This window comes from Hyaena hyaena, unplaced genomic scaffold (genome assembly GCF_003009895.1).
Source record: "Hyaena hyaena isolate Hyena2069 unplaced genomic scaffold, ASM300989v1 scaffold_45, whole genome shotgun sequence".
In the NCBI taxonomy this organism is placed as follows: Eukaryota; Metazoa; Chordata; class Mammalia; order Carnivora; family Hyaenidae; genus Hyaena; species Hyaena hyaena.
In genome coordinates, this window is record NW_024080677.1 from 3,200,109 (window position 1) to 3,217,859 (window position 17,751).

The following is a 17,751-nucleotide window of genomic DNA, read 5'->3' on the forward strand; positions in this document are numbered from 1 at the left end:
CAGGTCATAATCTCATGGTTTGTGGGATGGAGCCCCATGTTGGGCTTTGTGCTTATAGCCTGGAGCCTTCTTTGGATTCTGTGTCTCCCTCTCTCTGCCCCTCCCCCACTCATGTGTGTGCTTGCTCTGAAAATAAATAAACTTAAAAAATTATTATTATGGGTTTGTAAAGTATTCAGCTTTTCATTTAGCAAGATCTTCATCATTGTACTTCCCTCTAAAATTCCTTGGATATTCTAGAATCCTTCCCCACCCCCATTCCCAGCTTGGCAGAGTGGACCTCTTTAAGATATGGGCCTCCCCTTACCTTCAACAGAATTGCTACTCTTTCCACTTGGCCAATTCTTTGGTCACTTCCCCAGAGTTACTTCTCCCAATAATGCATAGTTCTTTTGATAGCCTGTTCCTACTTCCTGCCTGCTTACCTAATTGGGCCTCAGTTTCACCAGGCACTTGACCAGAGAGGAAAGAGACCATCCCTTGGATTCCTGAGTATGTGATTTTTAGAGGATAGATGTGGATTTAGTCTGAATGGCTTTTCCTGCTTGGGTTCCATCTCCTGGGGACCTGGAAAAGAGCTCTTATTTATAAGTGAAGACTCTAGAAGTAGAGCATGGGGGCTTATGTTGCTAGTGATCTCAGTCTGTGGCCAGCCTCAGAGCACTCAGAGTGCTCCTCTCCAGCCCCTGTCCATATGAACGGGCCAGCTCTTCCCTGGTCACTCTCCTTCCAAGCCTTTTCAGAAGTCTGGGCTTATCACTATTTTTTTTTTCCCCTCCCTGCCAAGTCGCATTCAGAGGAATGTGAGATCCAATTACTATCAGCTCAGCTGCTTTATCTCCGTTAGGAAGACAAGCTTAATAAATCACAGCATTCTCCTGGCTAGTTCTTGCTGACCATTATAAACCTATCTTTGATGAAATGGAAGTATATTCAATATATTCAGTATTTGTATTCTAAACATATCTATTATGAACCTTATCCTTCTTTTCCAAGGGGAGAAAAACATAATATTCTTTGGGAAAACTCTCATGCACAGGCTGGTACAGACTTCATCTTTCCCTCCTGTTTCAAGGTTAGATAACCTCAAACAACCCAAGACATTTGAATTTCAGGCAGATGAATCTGTGTGTTCTTTATAAATGTAGATTCTGCATATTCTTGTTAACCTCTATTTTAAAATATTTCATATTTTCTCAGTCTTATTGAGATTGTTTATTACATTTCTAACCAGTTGTCCATATCGTCTCTTGTATTTCCCACAAGAAAAGTACAGAAGACCACATGGGAAGCTCTTTAACAGTCATAGGCTTATTATGGTCCTTTCCCCAGTGATTCAGCTAAGTCTGGGAATGAGGGCAAGAGTAGCCATTTGTCCAGGGTGGGAATTTAACTGACTCATCAGAAGTCTCCCATCCCCATTTCATTTGAAATTCTCTGGCTGACAATTTCCAAACACTAGTAAGCAGCAGAAGAGTGCATCCTCCTCTTAGCTGACTTTCATCCATCACTTTAAACTCAGCAATGCCTCAGTTTCCCTCTTCAGGATGTGTGCCCTGAAGAGCTAACTTAGCAGGTATGGGGTGTTCAAGCCCTGCACATTAATTACAAAGAAACCGGCCCCATTAATATCTAAAATCTATAAAGAACTTACAAAGTCACCACCTGAAAAACAAATAATCCAGTGAAGAAATGGGCAGAAGACACAAATAGGCACTTTTCCAGAGAAGACATTCAGATGGCCAGCCGACACAGGAAAAGATGCTCAATGTCAATTCATCATCAGGGAAATACAAATCAAAACCACACTGAGATACCATCTCACAATGGTCAGAGTGGCTAAGATAAACAACTCAGGAAACAACAGATGCTGGTAAAGATGTGGAGAAATGGGGGCGCCTGGGTGGCTTAGTCGGTTAAGCGTCCGACTTTCGCTTAGGTCATGATCTCACGGATCGTGGGTTCGAGCCCCGCGTCGGGCTCTGTGCTGACTGCCAGCTCAGAGCCTGGAGCCTGTTTCAGTCTGTGACTCCCTCTCCCTCTGACCCTCCCCTGCTCACGCTGTCTCTCTCTCTCTCTCTCTCTCCTAGAAAAAAAAAAAAACAAAAAAAACTTAACGTTTAAAAAAAAGAAAAAGATGTGGAGAAACGGGAACCCTCTTATACTGTTGGTGGGTATGCAAACTGGTGCAGCCACTCTGGAAAACAGTTTGGAGGTTCCTCAAAAAATTAAAAATGAACTACTGTACAACCTAGCAATAGCACTATTAGAATTTTATACAAGGGATACAGGAGTGCTGATTCATGGGGGCACATGTACTCCAATGTTTATAGCAGTGCTTTCAACAATAGTCAAGTTATTGAAAGAGCCTAAGTGTGCATCAACTGATGAATGGATAAAGAAGATGTGGGTTATATATACAATGGAATACTATTTGGCAATGAGAATGAAATCCTGCCATTTGCAGCAGTGCGGATGGAACTGGAAGGTATTATGCTCAGTGAAATAAGTCAGTGAAAGAAAGACCGGTGTCATATGTTTTCACTCATGTGGATCTTGAGAAACTTAACAGAAGACCATGGAGGAAGGTAAAGGGAAAAAATAATTACAAACAGAAAGGGAGGGAGGCAAACCATAAGGAACTCTTAAATACAGAACAAACCGAGGGTGGATGGGGTGGGGTAGGGGTGGGGGAGAGGGGAAAATGGGTGATGGGCATGGAGGAAGGCACTTGTTGGGATGAGCACTGGGTGTTGTATGTAAGCGATGAACCATAGGAATCTACCCCCAAAAGCCAAGAGCACACTGTATGCACTGTATGTTAGCCAATTTGACAATAAATCATATTAAAAAAAGGGATCATAAAAATAAATAATAAATAAATAAAAATAGAAATAATCAGGAAAAAAATAAACTGGGTCTTGACCTTCTGGAAGATAACTTCTGAGCCTTCGAAATATCCTGCCTTATGAGAAAGTCTCTGTATACATGACTCCTTGAGCCATGCCAGACACTTTATGCCAACAATGGGAATCTGGGTGGGGGCCTCAGGCAGTACCATGTCAGCTTGACCTCTGGAGGGGCTGGATCCTTAGGAACTAAGGTTAGCCACACAGATGCTCCATGCCTATGGGACTGGCCCCTAACGAAACCCTGGACACCAGTGCCCCAGTGAGCTTCCCTGGCTGGCAGCCTTTAACCCATGTTGCTCGCACTGTGGCTGGGATGGTAAACTCTCCACATGCCTCCCCTGGGAAAGGGCAACCGGAGGCTCGTGCCCCATCCCTCCTGGACTCTGCCCTGTGCGGCTTTCATCTTTGCTGGTTTTCACTGCAACAAACTGTGATCGGTGGTGTAACAGCTTTTCTGTGAGTCTTTCTAGCAAATCATTAAACTAGAAGGTTGTCTTGGGTACCCCTATTTAGGATGTAAGAGCTTTTTATTTTACAAGAAAGGAATAATGATCTCTCTCTAATATGTGGAGTTGTTCCTTTTAAAAAAAAAAAGTTCAAACTGGGTGTTAAATTTTATGAATGCACCTCAAAAGGTGTTTCTGTGATTTTTGTTTTATTCATATGGTAAAATGTAGAGTTTTCCTAAGTTTGACTTTTTTTCACTCCTAAAATTACTTATGCTTGGTTGTGCTGTATTTTTTTAACATGATGTTTTTTTTAAATTTATTAAAAATTTTTTTAAACGTTTCTTCATTTCTGAGATATAGAGAGACAGAGGGTGAGTGGGGGAGGGTCAGAGAGCAAGGGAGACACAGAATCCGAAGCAGGCTCCAGATTCTGAGCTGTCAGCACAGAGCCCAACATGGGGTTCAAACCCACGAACCCTGAGATCATGACCTGAGCCGGTCTGCCACTTTTCTTTGATTTATTAACATTTATGATTTTATTATGAATGATTGGTATTCAGACTTTTATCTTTGTCATACCTGGACAAAATTTTTAATTCCTATAATTTAAAAATATTTTATAGCAAACTTCTAAAATTCTAAAATATGGTACTCCCTGCCTTCTTAAACAGAGCACTCTACCCAATTTAACATTTTCTTGACTCACTACCCCCATTTTGAACATGATGGTATATAATGGGCCCTCAGGTCCCATTGAGGTATGAGCAGCTGTTTCTTCTACAGTAAATGCTCCCCAGACTTCTCTCTGTTTAGAGTTCTTGGATTAGCTTTTTTGTGTGTTTCCTATGCATTCAAGTCCCACTTCTTTCTGTAATAGTCCCTCTCCTCCCTTTCCTTGGCTCCTATTTTAATGGCTGTGGGATTAGAAGCTGCATAATTAAGCTTGTTATATAATGATTTCCAAAATGAGAGTAAATAGGCTCTGATAAGAGCCTAGGGCCTTATTCTCTAGATGAAAAGCATCCGCTCCATGTCATGGACTTTTAAATATACATTTTGGGTTTGGGGAGGTATTTTAACTCCCTTTTAATTGTTAGTTGTTCCAGAGAGTTGAGTCATAAAGCTGGTTGGTTTCTTCATCTGTCCATGTGTCCACCCATTTATCCAACTGTCCTTCCATCCCTTCATCTGACACTTATTTATGGAGCACCTACATGGTGCTGCATATCAGATCATGGAACCTAGAAAGGGGAGGACACAGTACGTTAACCAGCCTGTGCCTGACAAAGAACATGGGAGCCAAGTCTGAACTCTGTTGTGGGAATTTTTATTTTTTTATTTACCTTTTTAAAACAGATTCTTTTTTAAATAATTTTTTAATAATTTATTTATTTCTGGGGCGCCTGGGTGGCTCAGTCGGTTAAGCGTCCAACTTCAGCTCAGGTCATGATCTCACGGTTCGTGGGTTCGAGCCCCGCATCGGGCTCTGTGCAGACAGCTAGTTCAGAGCCTGGAGCCTATCTTCAGATTCTGGTCTCCCTCTCTCTCTGACCCTTCCCTGCTCATGCTGTCTCTATCTCTCTCTCAAAAATAAATAAAATATTAAAAAAAATAATTTATTTTTGAGACAGAGACAGAGCACTAGTGGGGGAGGGGCAGAGAGAGAGGGAAACACAATCTGAAACAGGCTCCAGGCTCTGAGCTGTCAGCACAGAACCTGATGTGGGACTTGAACCCACGAGCCGTGAGATCATGACCTGAGCCAAAGTCAGATGCTTAACTGACTGAGCCACCCAGGGGCCCCTATTGTGGGAATTTTTAATAAAAGGCCTTCTATTTATTTATCTTTATAGTTCTATTCTCTCTGGCAGTAATTTCCATTTCAGATGTTAAAGTGTTAATGAGAAAAATGCCATGCAGAAACGAGTTGACCCAGCAGGGCCGAGACTGCCCTCCTTAGAAAGGCTGGCCCTTGGCTGGCTGGCATCTGGGAACTTGGCTCTCCCAGGGTTACCAGTCACCACTTAACTGATGGGGGGAGTTTGGGGTGCCTGGGGTGCCGTGTACCCAGCATGGTTTATGCTGAATGCCTGCTTTGCCCCTGGGAGGGGTTTTGATACTTATTAGAGGTTGTGTATGGGTCCAGCCCCCAGTAAAGACCTAGGTCACTTGAGTCTCTGATGGGCAGAAACATCACACATGTGTGCTACGTCTTTATTGCCGGGGGAAAGCCTGTGCCGTCCCTGACCTCTCACTGAGGCCGAGAGCGTAAGGAAGCCTGTGCATAGAACCTTCCAGGCTCCTCCTGTGTCCTTCTCCCTTATGATTCATCTGTGAGTCCCGGCCGCATAGCTGAATCTATGAGCTATCTCTGCACTTCAGGGTGGTCTTGGAGCCCCTGCCACAAATGCCCGATGTTTATCAGTCTCTTACTACGTGTGTAGCCCCGTGCTGATCCTTTTACATGGATCGTCTCATTGCATCGTCCCCCAAAGAGACCTCTGTGAGGCAGGTCAGTGTCCTCCTCACCCTGACAAGTGAAGTTGAAGTTACGTGAACATAAGTGCCCTGTGCGAGTCCTGCAGCTCACACATTTACTTCAGTATCTTTTTTCCCCGGATATTTGCGCCTTACACTATATTGCTTCTGTTGTTCAAAGGAGCAGTTAAGTGAAGAAAACCACTGAGTATTTTTTTCCTCACTTTATCATTTCAGGTATGAGCACATCCTCACAGAGCCTGACCCCGTACCAGCTTATGCCCTGAAGCTGCTAGTTGCCCTGACTGAACACAACCCCACCTTTACCAGGTACTGGAACTCCATGTTTATTTATTTATTTTCTTAAATAGTTCATTGTCAAATTGGTTTCCTTATAACACCCAGCACTCATCCCCACAAGTGCCCTCCTCCATGCCCATCATCCCCCTTCCCCTCCCCCCACCCCCATCAGCCCTCAGTTTGTTCTCAGCATTCAAGAGTCTCTCATGGTTTGCCTCCCTCCCTCTCCCCCACCATTTTCCCCCTTCTTCTCCCCCACGGTCCTCTGTTAAGTTCCTCCTAATCCTCCTATATGTGCAAACATATGGTAGCTGTCCTTCTCTGCCTGACTTATGTCGCTCAGCATAACACCCTCAAGGTCCATCCATGCTGCTACACATGGCCAAATGTCATCCTTTCTCATTGCCATGTAGTATTCCATCGTATAGATAAACCACATCTTAATCCATTTGTCCGTTGATAGACACTTAGGCTGTTTCCATTATTTGGCTATTGTTGAGAGTGCTGCTATGAACATTGGGGTACATGTGCTCCTATGTATCAGCACTCCTATATCCCTTGGGTAAATTCCTAGCAGTGCTATTGCTGGGTCCTAGGGGAGTTCTATTGTGAATTTTTTGAGGAACCTCCACACTGTTCTCCAGAGGGGCTGCACCTGTTTACATTCCCACCAACAGTGCAGGAGGGTGCACATTTCTCCACATCCTAGCCAGCATCTAGAGTCCTCTGATTTGCTCATTTTAGCCACTCTGACTGGCGTGAGGTGGTATCTCAGTGTGGTTTTGATTTGTATTTCCCTGATGATGAGGGACACTGAGCATCCAGGTTTAAAATGAATTTTACATGTTCTAACAACGTGGCAGATGATGAGATTCTGAAAGATGAACGTCTGAGTTACTGAAGTGCTCATTTCTCACATTTGATGGTTTGTGGCATCTCTCAGTGCTGTTTTGGGTCCAGTTCTCATATTTTTATCCCCTTATTGGAGTTTGTGTACTCTGGAGTTCACAATGCTTTAAAATGATAAATTCTTTAATGAGAAAAAACTAACACATACTTTTAAAAATGTCCATTGGTGCCTCGTGTTGTCCTGAGCAGTTTAGTAAATCAGTATTTTTGGACTCTACTGTTTTGCTTAGTTGACATACGTCTCTTAAGCACTTATTAATCATGCCTCTACTGCAGATGCGACGTGTGGTGCCAGTTTTATAAAACTGGCTTCTAGGATGGTGGCAACTGTCTTCAGTCTTGCATAGGAGAGTTTGACACAGAGAACCCCCAGGTTCATAAAAGGGGTGGAGAGGAAGTCCCCCTTGCTTTCAGTCAAGAAAACTAGTTTTGGTTGTTAGGTGACATCTGAGGACCTTTGCGTTTGGACACCACCTGTAGGTGCGGTGACCTCTACAGTCTCCAGTTGGTCTGTAATAAGGAACTGAGTCACACAGCCCCAACCACCTTGACTTCATCTCATCTCTTGTTCTACTGCAGAAGGTAGTGAATAGTGGTGAGCCACCAGCAGTGTTACTAGTGAGCAGGAAAGATTGTACACTGTCTGTATTGAGCAAGAGGCTGAACAAAACCTTTCCAGTGTGCGAGGCAAGGCACTGAGGTATGCCATGACTGAGTCACAGGGGTGCTGAGGTGTCTCTGGGTCATTTGTGGGGCTGAGGCTGATGTAGACCTCAGGCCTGTTTCCTTCTGCCGTGAGTGGCCTCATTCGTTTCCAGAGAGTGACATATAAATACCACCCTGTACTCCCTGTGCCATGTTGCAAACGAATTTGGGGAGCACTTATCTTTGTCAGTTGTAAATCCTGTGTCTCTACAGCCTTTTAAAAGTCTGACCAAGGAACCTTCCAAATTCACCACTCAAAGGCACTGTTCTCTCTTCTACAAAAGAAATTTAATTATAAAGAGTGTACCCACATTAGAAGTTAAATAAAAAATTAGACAGTTATTTCTTTCCTGGAGCTTTGATACCAGGTACTAATACTGTATCCTAATTGTATTTTTTGATTGGCTTGGACAGATGCATTTATTTTTTTAATGCTGACTCTTTCACGTGGCACGCTTCCTCTGCTAGTTCCTCTTGCCAACTCTCTATCAAACTCATCTGAATTTCCCCACACTGAGAATAAGAACCTAGTGCAGGGGCGCCTGGGGGGCTCAGTCAGTTAAGTGTCCGACTTCAGCTCAGGTCATGATCTCACGGTCCATGGTTTCGAGCCCCACATTGGGCTCAGTGCTGACAGCTAGCTCAGAGCCTGGAGCCTGCTTCAGATTCTGTATCTCCCTCTCTCTCTCACCCTCCCCTGCTCATGCTGTCTCTCTCTCTCTCAGGAAAAAAACAAAAAACAAAAACCTAGTGCAGTAGATGACCCATATACAATCTTGTTATTTTAAAAATGACTAAGTTTGGAAGACACTTTATTCTTTTCTTTGAAGTTTACAAGCAGAATTCCGTGGACTAATTTTTATAAGTGTTTTTCTTTGCTTTTGTTGCACAAATATCATCTGAATCTATTGTGTGTCTGTATTAAAGTCCAACAGTAACTCATTCGGTCCCGAGGCTTCCTCATTTCCCTCCCACACTGCCATATGCACGTCTCCGGCAAGGCTAATAGTTTGTATTGTTTTTGTGGTGTGTGTCCTGGATCTTTTGAGGCTCTTTAAATTTATTTATTTATTTTTAATATTTTTATTTATTTCTAGGAGAGAGAGAGAGAGACAGCGTGAGCAGGGGAGGGTCAGAGAGAGAGGGAGACACAGACTCTGAAACAGGCTCCAGGCTCTGAGCTGGCAGTCAGCACAGAGCCCGACGCGGGGCTCGAACCCACGAACCACGAGATCATGACCTAAGCGAAAGTCGGATGCTTAACCAACTAAGCCACCCAGGCGCCCCGAGGCTGTTTAAATTTAATATGCCTGACATAAATGGCTTTGCCTTCCGGTTGTAGATTTAAAGAAAATCATAGGTAGTATCATTGTGTATGTATTTTTCTGAAATTTGCTTTTTAATTTATCAAAATTATTGGGAGTATTTTTTACATTAGTATTTATTCATACTCTTGGTGATGTCTTTGCTAAACTAATGGCTGAGAATGGGATATTATTTTACATCCACTGTGTACTGATAACGTTGAACATCTTAATACTTATTTACTATATTTACTTAAATTGCAACAGGTCCATAATCTTCGGTTCTGCTTCAAAGTATTTCTTGTAGAGAAAAAATCCTACGTATGCAAAGGTTTCCACCTGGGCAAATATTTTTAAGGTGAGAAAAACAGGGGCACCTGGGTGGCTCAGTTGGTTAAGCATCCGACTTCAACTCAGGTCATGATCTCCCGGTTCATGTGTTTGAGCCCTGTGTCGGGCTCTGTGCTGACAGCTCAGAGCCTGGAGCCTGCTTTGGATTCTGTATCTCCCTCTCTCTCTATTCCTCTCCTATGCATGCTCTCTCTGTCTTTCTGTCTGTCTCTCAAAAATAAATGTTAAAAAAAAATGAGAAAATTAATAATGAGAAAAATAATCTTTAAATTCTCACATAGCTATAAAATAGAACACAGTGTAACGGTTTAAATGGGCAAGATAATTTGAATACAAAGATATCCAAATAATTTTGTTAACTGAGACCACTTACGACCCTCCAGCACCCATTTAAATAACCGCTTTTGCTGTATGGAAAGTCTCTTTGTGAATTTGCTGTTTTGTTTATTTGCATTTCTTATGAAGAGGCAAACCATTTTGGTTGAAGCTCCCGAGGTCAAGAGCAAAGCGTTAAAGGCCTGTTGCCATCCACCCACTCTCTCCCCACCCCACACCTTGAAAGGGAGGTCCCAAGCCCACAGGCTTTAAGGCTCTGTGTGCAACTGATAAAGTCTACTCACACACCTGGAAGGAAAGGACGGGGAAAGGAAAGTAACATGTAATTAGACTTTGGGGTTTGTTTTTATTTCCTTAACTGGAATTTTTAAAAAGTGTGGGGGTACCTGGGTAGCGCATTGGGCTCTGGGTTGGCAGTGGGCCAAGGGAGGAAGGAGAGCCTTGGGACTCGCACTCCCTCCTCCCTCCCTGCCCCATGTGCTTTCTCTTCTTTCTCATTCAAAATAAATAAATAAACATTATATATATCTCTCTCACCAATATTTCTTTCTGTAGCAATACATAGAGAGCATCTGTGTCCGTGTTAAGTTTTATAGTTACAGAATCTTCCATTGTATGGATATATCATAATCTCTCTAATGAGAGTCTAATGGATGGACTTGAGTTCTAATCTTGCGATACTGCAAACAATAATCTTCTCTATATCATTTTCTGTGTATGCTTATGTATCTTATGGGATAAATACCTAGGAATGGTATTTAGGTTTCAAAGGATAAATCCATTTGAAAGCTTTTTTTTTTTTTTTTTTTTTTTAAAAAACATGGCCAGATTGTCCTCTGTGGGGATTTACCATCTTGCAGCTCCCAGGGACATGTAGCTTTGCCATCAGAGTTTGTCATTAAACTTTGGAATTTGTCCAGTGTGACAGGAGAGATTATTTCAGTGTAATTTTGATCTGCATTACTCATATCATGAGTGTGGTCAAATATCTCTTTCTAAGGTTGGAGCATTTATATTTTTTTTGCTCATGTTCTTGGCCATCAGTTGGTCTCGGCAGTGCCACTCCTCACACCGACTAAGCTCCTGCCTGGCTTTGCATTGTGCAAATACACCAGAGACTGCTAACGCATTTTACTTTGAACAACTTGCCTATTTTTTGGGGGGGTGGGGTGTCATGAATAGGATGGCCAGTGAGTTTTCCTTTGCATGCTCCTCGGTGAATCCATGCATGTGCCTCCACTGAGCCCCGTGCTGGAGTGGAGATACTGGCTCACAGAGCTCGTGCTTGCCCAGGTCAAGTGCATGCTGCTGAGCAGTTCTCCTATTTGTTGTACTGATTTGCATTCCTACTGGCATTGTTGAAGAGGTTTGGTTGTCGTATAAGGTGTTTTTTTAAATTCATTTTTGAGAGAGAGAGAGATAGAGTAAAAGCAGGGGAGGAGCAGAGAGAGAGAAAGGGAGACACAGAATCCGAAGCAGGCTCCAGGCTCTGAGCTGTCAGCACAGAGCCGGACACAGGGCTCCAACTCATGAACCATGAGCTGAGCAGGATGCTCAACTGACTGAGCCACCCAGGTGGTTGCCATATAAGCTTTAAAATTTTTTTTTAAAGTCAGGTTTACTGAGGGATAATTTACATGGGCTACAACTCACTCATTTTAGGTATATGGTTTTCTGAATTTTGAGAAACATGTACAATCGTGCAGTCACCACCTCTGTCAAGATAGAGTATTTCCATCACTCCAAAATGTTCTCCTGCCCCTTTGAATGTTACCCTATACAGATTCTGTGTGCTTGGGGAATTATAGGACCAGATTGATTTTATATTTCATTTTAATTTTTTAAAAATATTTTTATTTATTTCTAGGAGAGAGAGAGAGAGACAGCATGAGCAGGGGAGGGTCAGAGAGAGAGGGAGATACAGACTCTGAAACAGGCTCCAGGCTCTGTGCTGGCAGTCAGCACAGAGCCTGACGCAGGGCTCGAACCCACAAACCCCGAGATCATGACCTAAGCGAAAGTCAGACGCTTAACTGACTAAGCCACCCAGGTGCCCCATATTTCATTTTAATTTTTAAGTTTTATTTTTTAGAGTTAATACATAACCCATTACAAATTTCAGTATTTGAAAGAGTAGGCAGAGAAAAGCATATTTTCACCAAGGAGAAAGCCAGTCTTCAGAGTGTGTGTGTGTGTGTGTGTGTGTGTGTGTGGTTTTTCACATAGATGGTTGGATACTATATGCACCATTCTGCACTCCTTTTTGAAAATAAATACAACAGCTTTATTGAGATATAAGTTGCATACCATCTGTCCTTTTTAACAGATACATAAGTATTGCATTTTATGAATACTCCATATTTATTTACAAATTCCCTTTTGGTGACATTTATGTTTTCTTAATCTTTTGGTGTTACTAACAAAGCTACAATTAATGTCATAGGCCATTCATCACATGTGTGAATATATATGTGTAGGACATATCATGGCAAGTGGAATTACTTCATCGAAGTGTCCATAGCCAGCAGTTCCCAAACTTGTCTGTACATTAGTGTCATCTGGGGAATCTTTGAAAAAAATCCAAAGCCTGGCCACACCCTGGTCCAACTAAATCCGAGTGTCCGGGCTGGACACGGACATCAGTAATGGTTGACCCTCTGCAGGTGAATGTGCCGACAGGCTTGGGAAGTCCTGGTCTAAGCCTTTGTAGTTTGAAAAGTTTTGCCCAATTGCCCCCCAGTCTAGGCTGTGTCAGTTTTCTCTCCGCCAGCAATGTACACAAATGTCTACCTGTGCCAGACCTGACCACATTAGCGCACATATGTGCCTGACCTTTGCCATTGTGATAGGTGAATATCCCCTCTTTGTTACTAATTTCTAGTTTTATTGCACTGTGATCAGATCATGTATTTGTTGTTACTAATTTTTATATGATTTTGTGTGTGGTATAATCTGGTTTTGTGGATGTTTTATGTTTAGTTGTGCATTCTGTAACTAAAACAAAGTTAGGCGTAACCCTGAAAAGAGTATTGCTCTTCCTTTACCTTGGCTGATGTCAGAAATGGTAGCTCTTTAATCTAGGAGATCATCCCTAGTCACTTGGTAGCAGTGATTTTTAGGGAAAATGCGGATTATAATTGCATATCAAGAGTAGAATGCCTTAATTTTTTTAATGTTTATTTATTTATTTTTGAGAGAGAGTGCAAGCAGGGGTGGGGCAGAATAAGAGAGGGGCCAGAGAATCCTAAGTGGGCTCTGAGCTGACAGCAGTGAGCCCAGTGCTGGGCTTGAACTCACGAACCATGAGATCATGACCCGAGCTGAAGTCAGACACTCAACTGACTGAACCACCCAGACGCCCCTAAAATGCTTTAATTAAAAAAACAACCTTTTAAAAAAATGTTTATTTACTTTTGAGAGACAAAAAGAGACAGAGTGTGAGGGAGGGAGGGGAAGAGAGAGAGACACATACACACAGAATCTGAAACAGGTTCCAGGCTCTGTGCTGTCAGCATAGAGCCTGACGCAGGGCTTGAACTCGTTCATGATACGTGAGATCATGCCCTGAGCCAAAATCGGACACTTAATCGACTGAGCTACCCAGGCACCTCTAGAATGCCTTAATTTTTATGTGTGGATAGATTTCTAGTAATATAAAGTAAATATGAACCATTTATTATAAATTTAACTTATTTCTTGGATCCATCTGCATCATGTTCTTTGAAGTATAGTCCATTTAGCTTGTATATACAATCAACCCTTGAACAATGCAGGGGTTAAGGGCATAGTCAGACTCTGTATAACTTTTGACTTCCCCCAAACTTAAGCACTCATAGCATAGTATTGACCAGAGGCCTTACTGATAACATGAACAGTCAGTGAACACGCATTCTGTATGTTACAAGTATTGTATACATACATAAAGTAAGCTAGAGAAAAGAAAATGTTAGGAAAATCATAAGGAGAAGAAACTACAATCATAGTCCCCTGCTCTTTATATATAAAAAAGCCCAACAATATATAAGCAGACCCATGCAGTTCAAACCTGTGTTGTTCAAGAGCCAACTGTATTAAGAGTTTAGAATTCCAAATAATAACCATTAACTCATCCTATGCCAAGTGCAACATTCTTTTATTGTGTTTATTCTTATTTTGTAGGATTTTTAGTGGATAAAGAAGTCTTCAAAGGCTTAGTCAGAGTACAATTGAGAAATTATTGTTCCTTCAAATAAGGGACAAGAGCACCATTAAAGGTCTGTTGTACTTGACCAGAATTTTTTTTTTTTTTTAAATACCACTGCCCTGTAAATCTAGTATGTACCTGGGTTTATAGAAGAAAGGCAAATTGTTTACCATGTTGGTCCACTTTTGCATGTATTAACTCCCCTGAGCTCTGCCATTTTCTTTCTCCTTAATGTTAGAGTAGGTTGGTTGCACCAAACTGTTGCTCTCAGGGAGAGCTTTATAGCCCAGGAGCTTGTTTCTATTAAGAGCTAATAATCTTGCAGCAAATCTTCCTCAGCAATCAAACTGAATTTTAACATCTTGAGTTCTTGAGTTCCTTTGGAGCAATATTGAGCTCTTATCCTGACTGGCAAAAAGTTGTTTATGCTCTGTATCTAAGAATTGTCACTTTAGTTTGCTCAAAAAATGTTAGAGCTATTTGTTTTATGGCAAGATTCACAAAAATGCCTTTAGAAGAATGAAAATTTTGTGATCTCTTAAATGAAGTTCACGGTGAATCCACGAGATAGCCTTCAGTGAAAAGTACTGCTGCTTTATAGTCACCAGGCTTCAGTGGACTTCCTTCACTGGTTTTTGGTTCCTTTGTTCATTCATTCATTAAAATCGAATCAGCAGCTACTGAGTGATGCAAAGATAAGAGACAGGTAAAGTTCTAACCTTGAAGGTGCTAAGGATTTAGTGGAGGAGACATTTATCAATAGGCTTTTGTAAAACAGTGTAATGATTTCAAAGGTACAGTCATGTCTAAAAGGTTATGGGAACTCCTAAAGGAATTTAACCCAAGCAGTTGTATGATTTTGGCCAAATTTCTTAACCTGTTTGTACCAGAGTTCCCTCAAGTGGAAAATGGGGATAATATTAGCATCTGGTCCACAGAAAATGCTGTGTAAGAGTTCCCTTTTTTCTTCTACCTCTCCCCCTTTCTTCTTACTCCTCCTCCTTTTCATATGATTAGAGGTAGGTATAGCGAAGGAAGTATTCCTAAAAAAAGAAAAAAGAAAGAAAGGAAGAAGAATCCCCTTTGACAGTAGAAAGAAATGCTTGGTGACACCAATTGAAGCCAGAGCTCCAGTACCCTACAAAGAATAGGGAAAAAATGTTTTTTGATAACAGAAACAAACTGACTAAGGCAGTGTTATTAGTTTGACATGAATAACAGAACTGTGGAAGCCATAGAGGATGTCCCTTAGCACAAGATGGCTTCCGTATGTATTTGCCTTTTAATTTATATTCTTTTTTTTTAAGTTTATATATTTGAGAGATAGTGAGTGAGAGAGAGAGAGTTAGTATGTGAGAGGGAGAGGAGCAGAGAGAGAGGGAGAGAGAGAATCCCAAGTGGGCTCCATGTTGTCAACACAGAGGCCCACATAGGGCTCCAACCCACGAACTGTGAGATCATGACCTGACCGAAAGTCAAGAGTTGAACGCTTAACTGACTGAGACACTCAGGTGCATCACATGTACTGGTGAGCGTGTTCCAGTTCCTCAACACAGTCATCCTCATTGCCATGTGGATCTGTGAATAGCAAATGCATGATTCTCCTTTGTTTCCCTCTGCCCGTGGTCGCTAGGTGCTGACACCCCTCTTTGATTTTTATTACCCTGGCAGCTCCCGAGCACAATTCTGGTTAATAATATGATCCTGGTTCAATTGCACCTCTTCCTTTCCTGTTTCTCCTAGGTTTGGACTCTCCTTGCTGATGACTTAAACCATACTGGCCAGGTTGAAACCCCTCCTTAGTATGTGAATCATGCTATAATTTGTCACTGTAACCCCTATAGGGACAAATGTCTTTATGATAGCACTTATGGAGTCACTATTAAATTACTTCTCGTTCTACCCCAGCATTCTGTTTCTGATAGAGTCACGGAAGGACACCAATCTCAATCCTTCAGAACTGATCCAAGGCATTCTCTTTTCCTTCTCAAGGTGTGAGGAAAACCAACAGTAATCACAATGTTTTGACCTTATGTTTTCAGAAAGAAAAAAAAAACAACTCTTGCATGATTTTTGTCTGCTACAGGTGGAAGTATATACTTCTGCCTATTTTCTTCTGTTCTCTTGCTTACTACCACAGAACTTTTCCCTAAGTTCATGGCGAGTTGGTAAATATTTCATTGCTTATCCTTACTGTATGGGGTTCATTTGGTCCACTGGGACAGTTCAGCTCTTTTGTTAGAAACAACATAATCTTTTGAATGTTTGCCCAGCAGCCTATATGCTGGAGACTTCTTCATTTCAGCTTTCCTCTCCAACTTGTGTGGGCCCAGTGACAGCTTTCCTTACGGAGTGGCAGGCAGCACCTGGCTGAGAGGCCACATGGCACTCAGAATTGAGCCACTCACTGCATGTCATGTCAGAAGCAGCATTTAGTTGAAGTGTTGAGTCACAGAGGCCCCTGGTATTTTGGGAACTACAATCAAAGATAATTCACAGTTCCTTCCTTCTGTATTTAAATAGATGTTCAGAGATATCATCATCTTTAACAAACAATACCTAACATTTTCCCCCTTGCCCACAGGAAAATTCATTTGCTTTTCTTTGTTTGGTTGGTTCTCCACAGAATCTCTTGAAGTTTTGTGGTATTTTTTTTTAAGTTTATTTATTTTGAGAGAGAGACCAAGAGCATGAGCAGAGGAGGGGCAGAGAGAGAGAGAGAGAAAGAGAGAGTGAGAGAGAGAAAGAGTGAGTGTATCCCAAGCAGGCTTGGTATTGTCAGCACGAAGCCTCACACAGGGCTCGATCCCTCGCAGTGTGAGATCATGACCTGAGCTGAAACCATGAATCAGACACTCAACTGACTGAGCCACCCAGGCACCCCTGAAGTTTTGCAGTTTACTTCCATCATAAAATTAGGGAACGTCAGGGCAGAGTAAGCTTTGATGTTTTTCTATCTGCATGAAATTTAATATTCGTTCATTCCTTGAGTCATCTCACAAATAGTTGTGTTCAGTGAGGTAGAACAGACACGGTCCTGGTTTTCATGAAGCCTACGATTCCATGGGGATCATAGACAATAAACAAGGAGATCAATAGAAAAATCGTAATTTCAGCCAGTGATGTAAGTGTCATAAGAACAGAAAGCAGGGTTAGAGAATGGGGGTGATGGGTTGGGGCCCCTTGTTTTCGAGACAGTGCTCAGAGCTTCCCATCCCGGGGAAGAGAGTTGACTGGCTGTGTTAATGTGGCCTTCGTTGGTAGAGAACAGGCCTCTGATTTCCAGATGCTTTCAGAGGAAAGGAATACTCCTAGCGTCAGATGCCCTGGAGAGTGTCAGTCAGATGAGGATGGAGAAGGGGCTTTTAAAATATATTTTTTAATGTTTATTTATTTTTGAGAGAGAGAGAGCACAAACAAGGGAGGGTCAGAGAGAGAGGGAAATGCAAAATCCGAAGCAGGCTCCAGGCTCTGAGCTGTCAGCACAGAGCCCGATGCAGGGCTTGAACTCACAAACCATGAGATCATGACCTGAGCCGAAGTCGGAAGCTTAACTGACTCAGCCACTCAGGCAGAGAAGGGACCTTTTTAGAGGCAACAGGAATAACTTCTTTGGGGGTCATTTTCGGTGGTATGTGGGCCAGAGGCCTGGCAGAATTCATCTAGGAGGGAAGGATGACGGGGAGATGGAGAGATGGGGAGCCTCAATAATTCTAGAGAGAGCTTTGCTACAAAGGGGAGCTGAGAAATGGGGAGCTTCAAGGAGATATGGGGTCACAGGCACTTCTTGTTTTTAAGAAGCTTCGTCTTTTTAAGATGAGCAA

At 42.2% G+C, this 17,751-nt stretch overlaps 1 protein-coding gene across 4 annotated transcripts in view; it reads left to right on the top strand.

Annotated features, from left to right (window-relative positions):
* The window catches only part of ULK4 (unc-51 like kinase 4), a 567,394-nt gene that overhangs the window by 230,207 nt on the left and 319,436 nt on the right, over positions 1-17,751 (top strand). For all 4 annotated transcript variants that reach the window (XM_039230385.1, XM_039230386.1, XM_039230388.1 and 1 more), the window contains one exon: positions 6,077-6,169. In XM_039230385.1, coding sequence (XP_039086316.1) covers positions 6,077-6,169 — 93 coding nt within the window. The remainder of the gene's footprint in view (positions 1-6,076; positions 6,170-17,751) is intronic.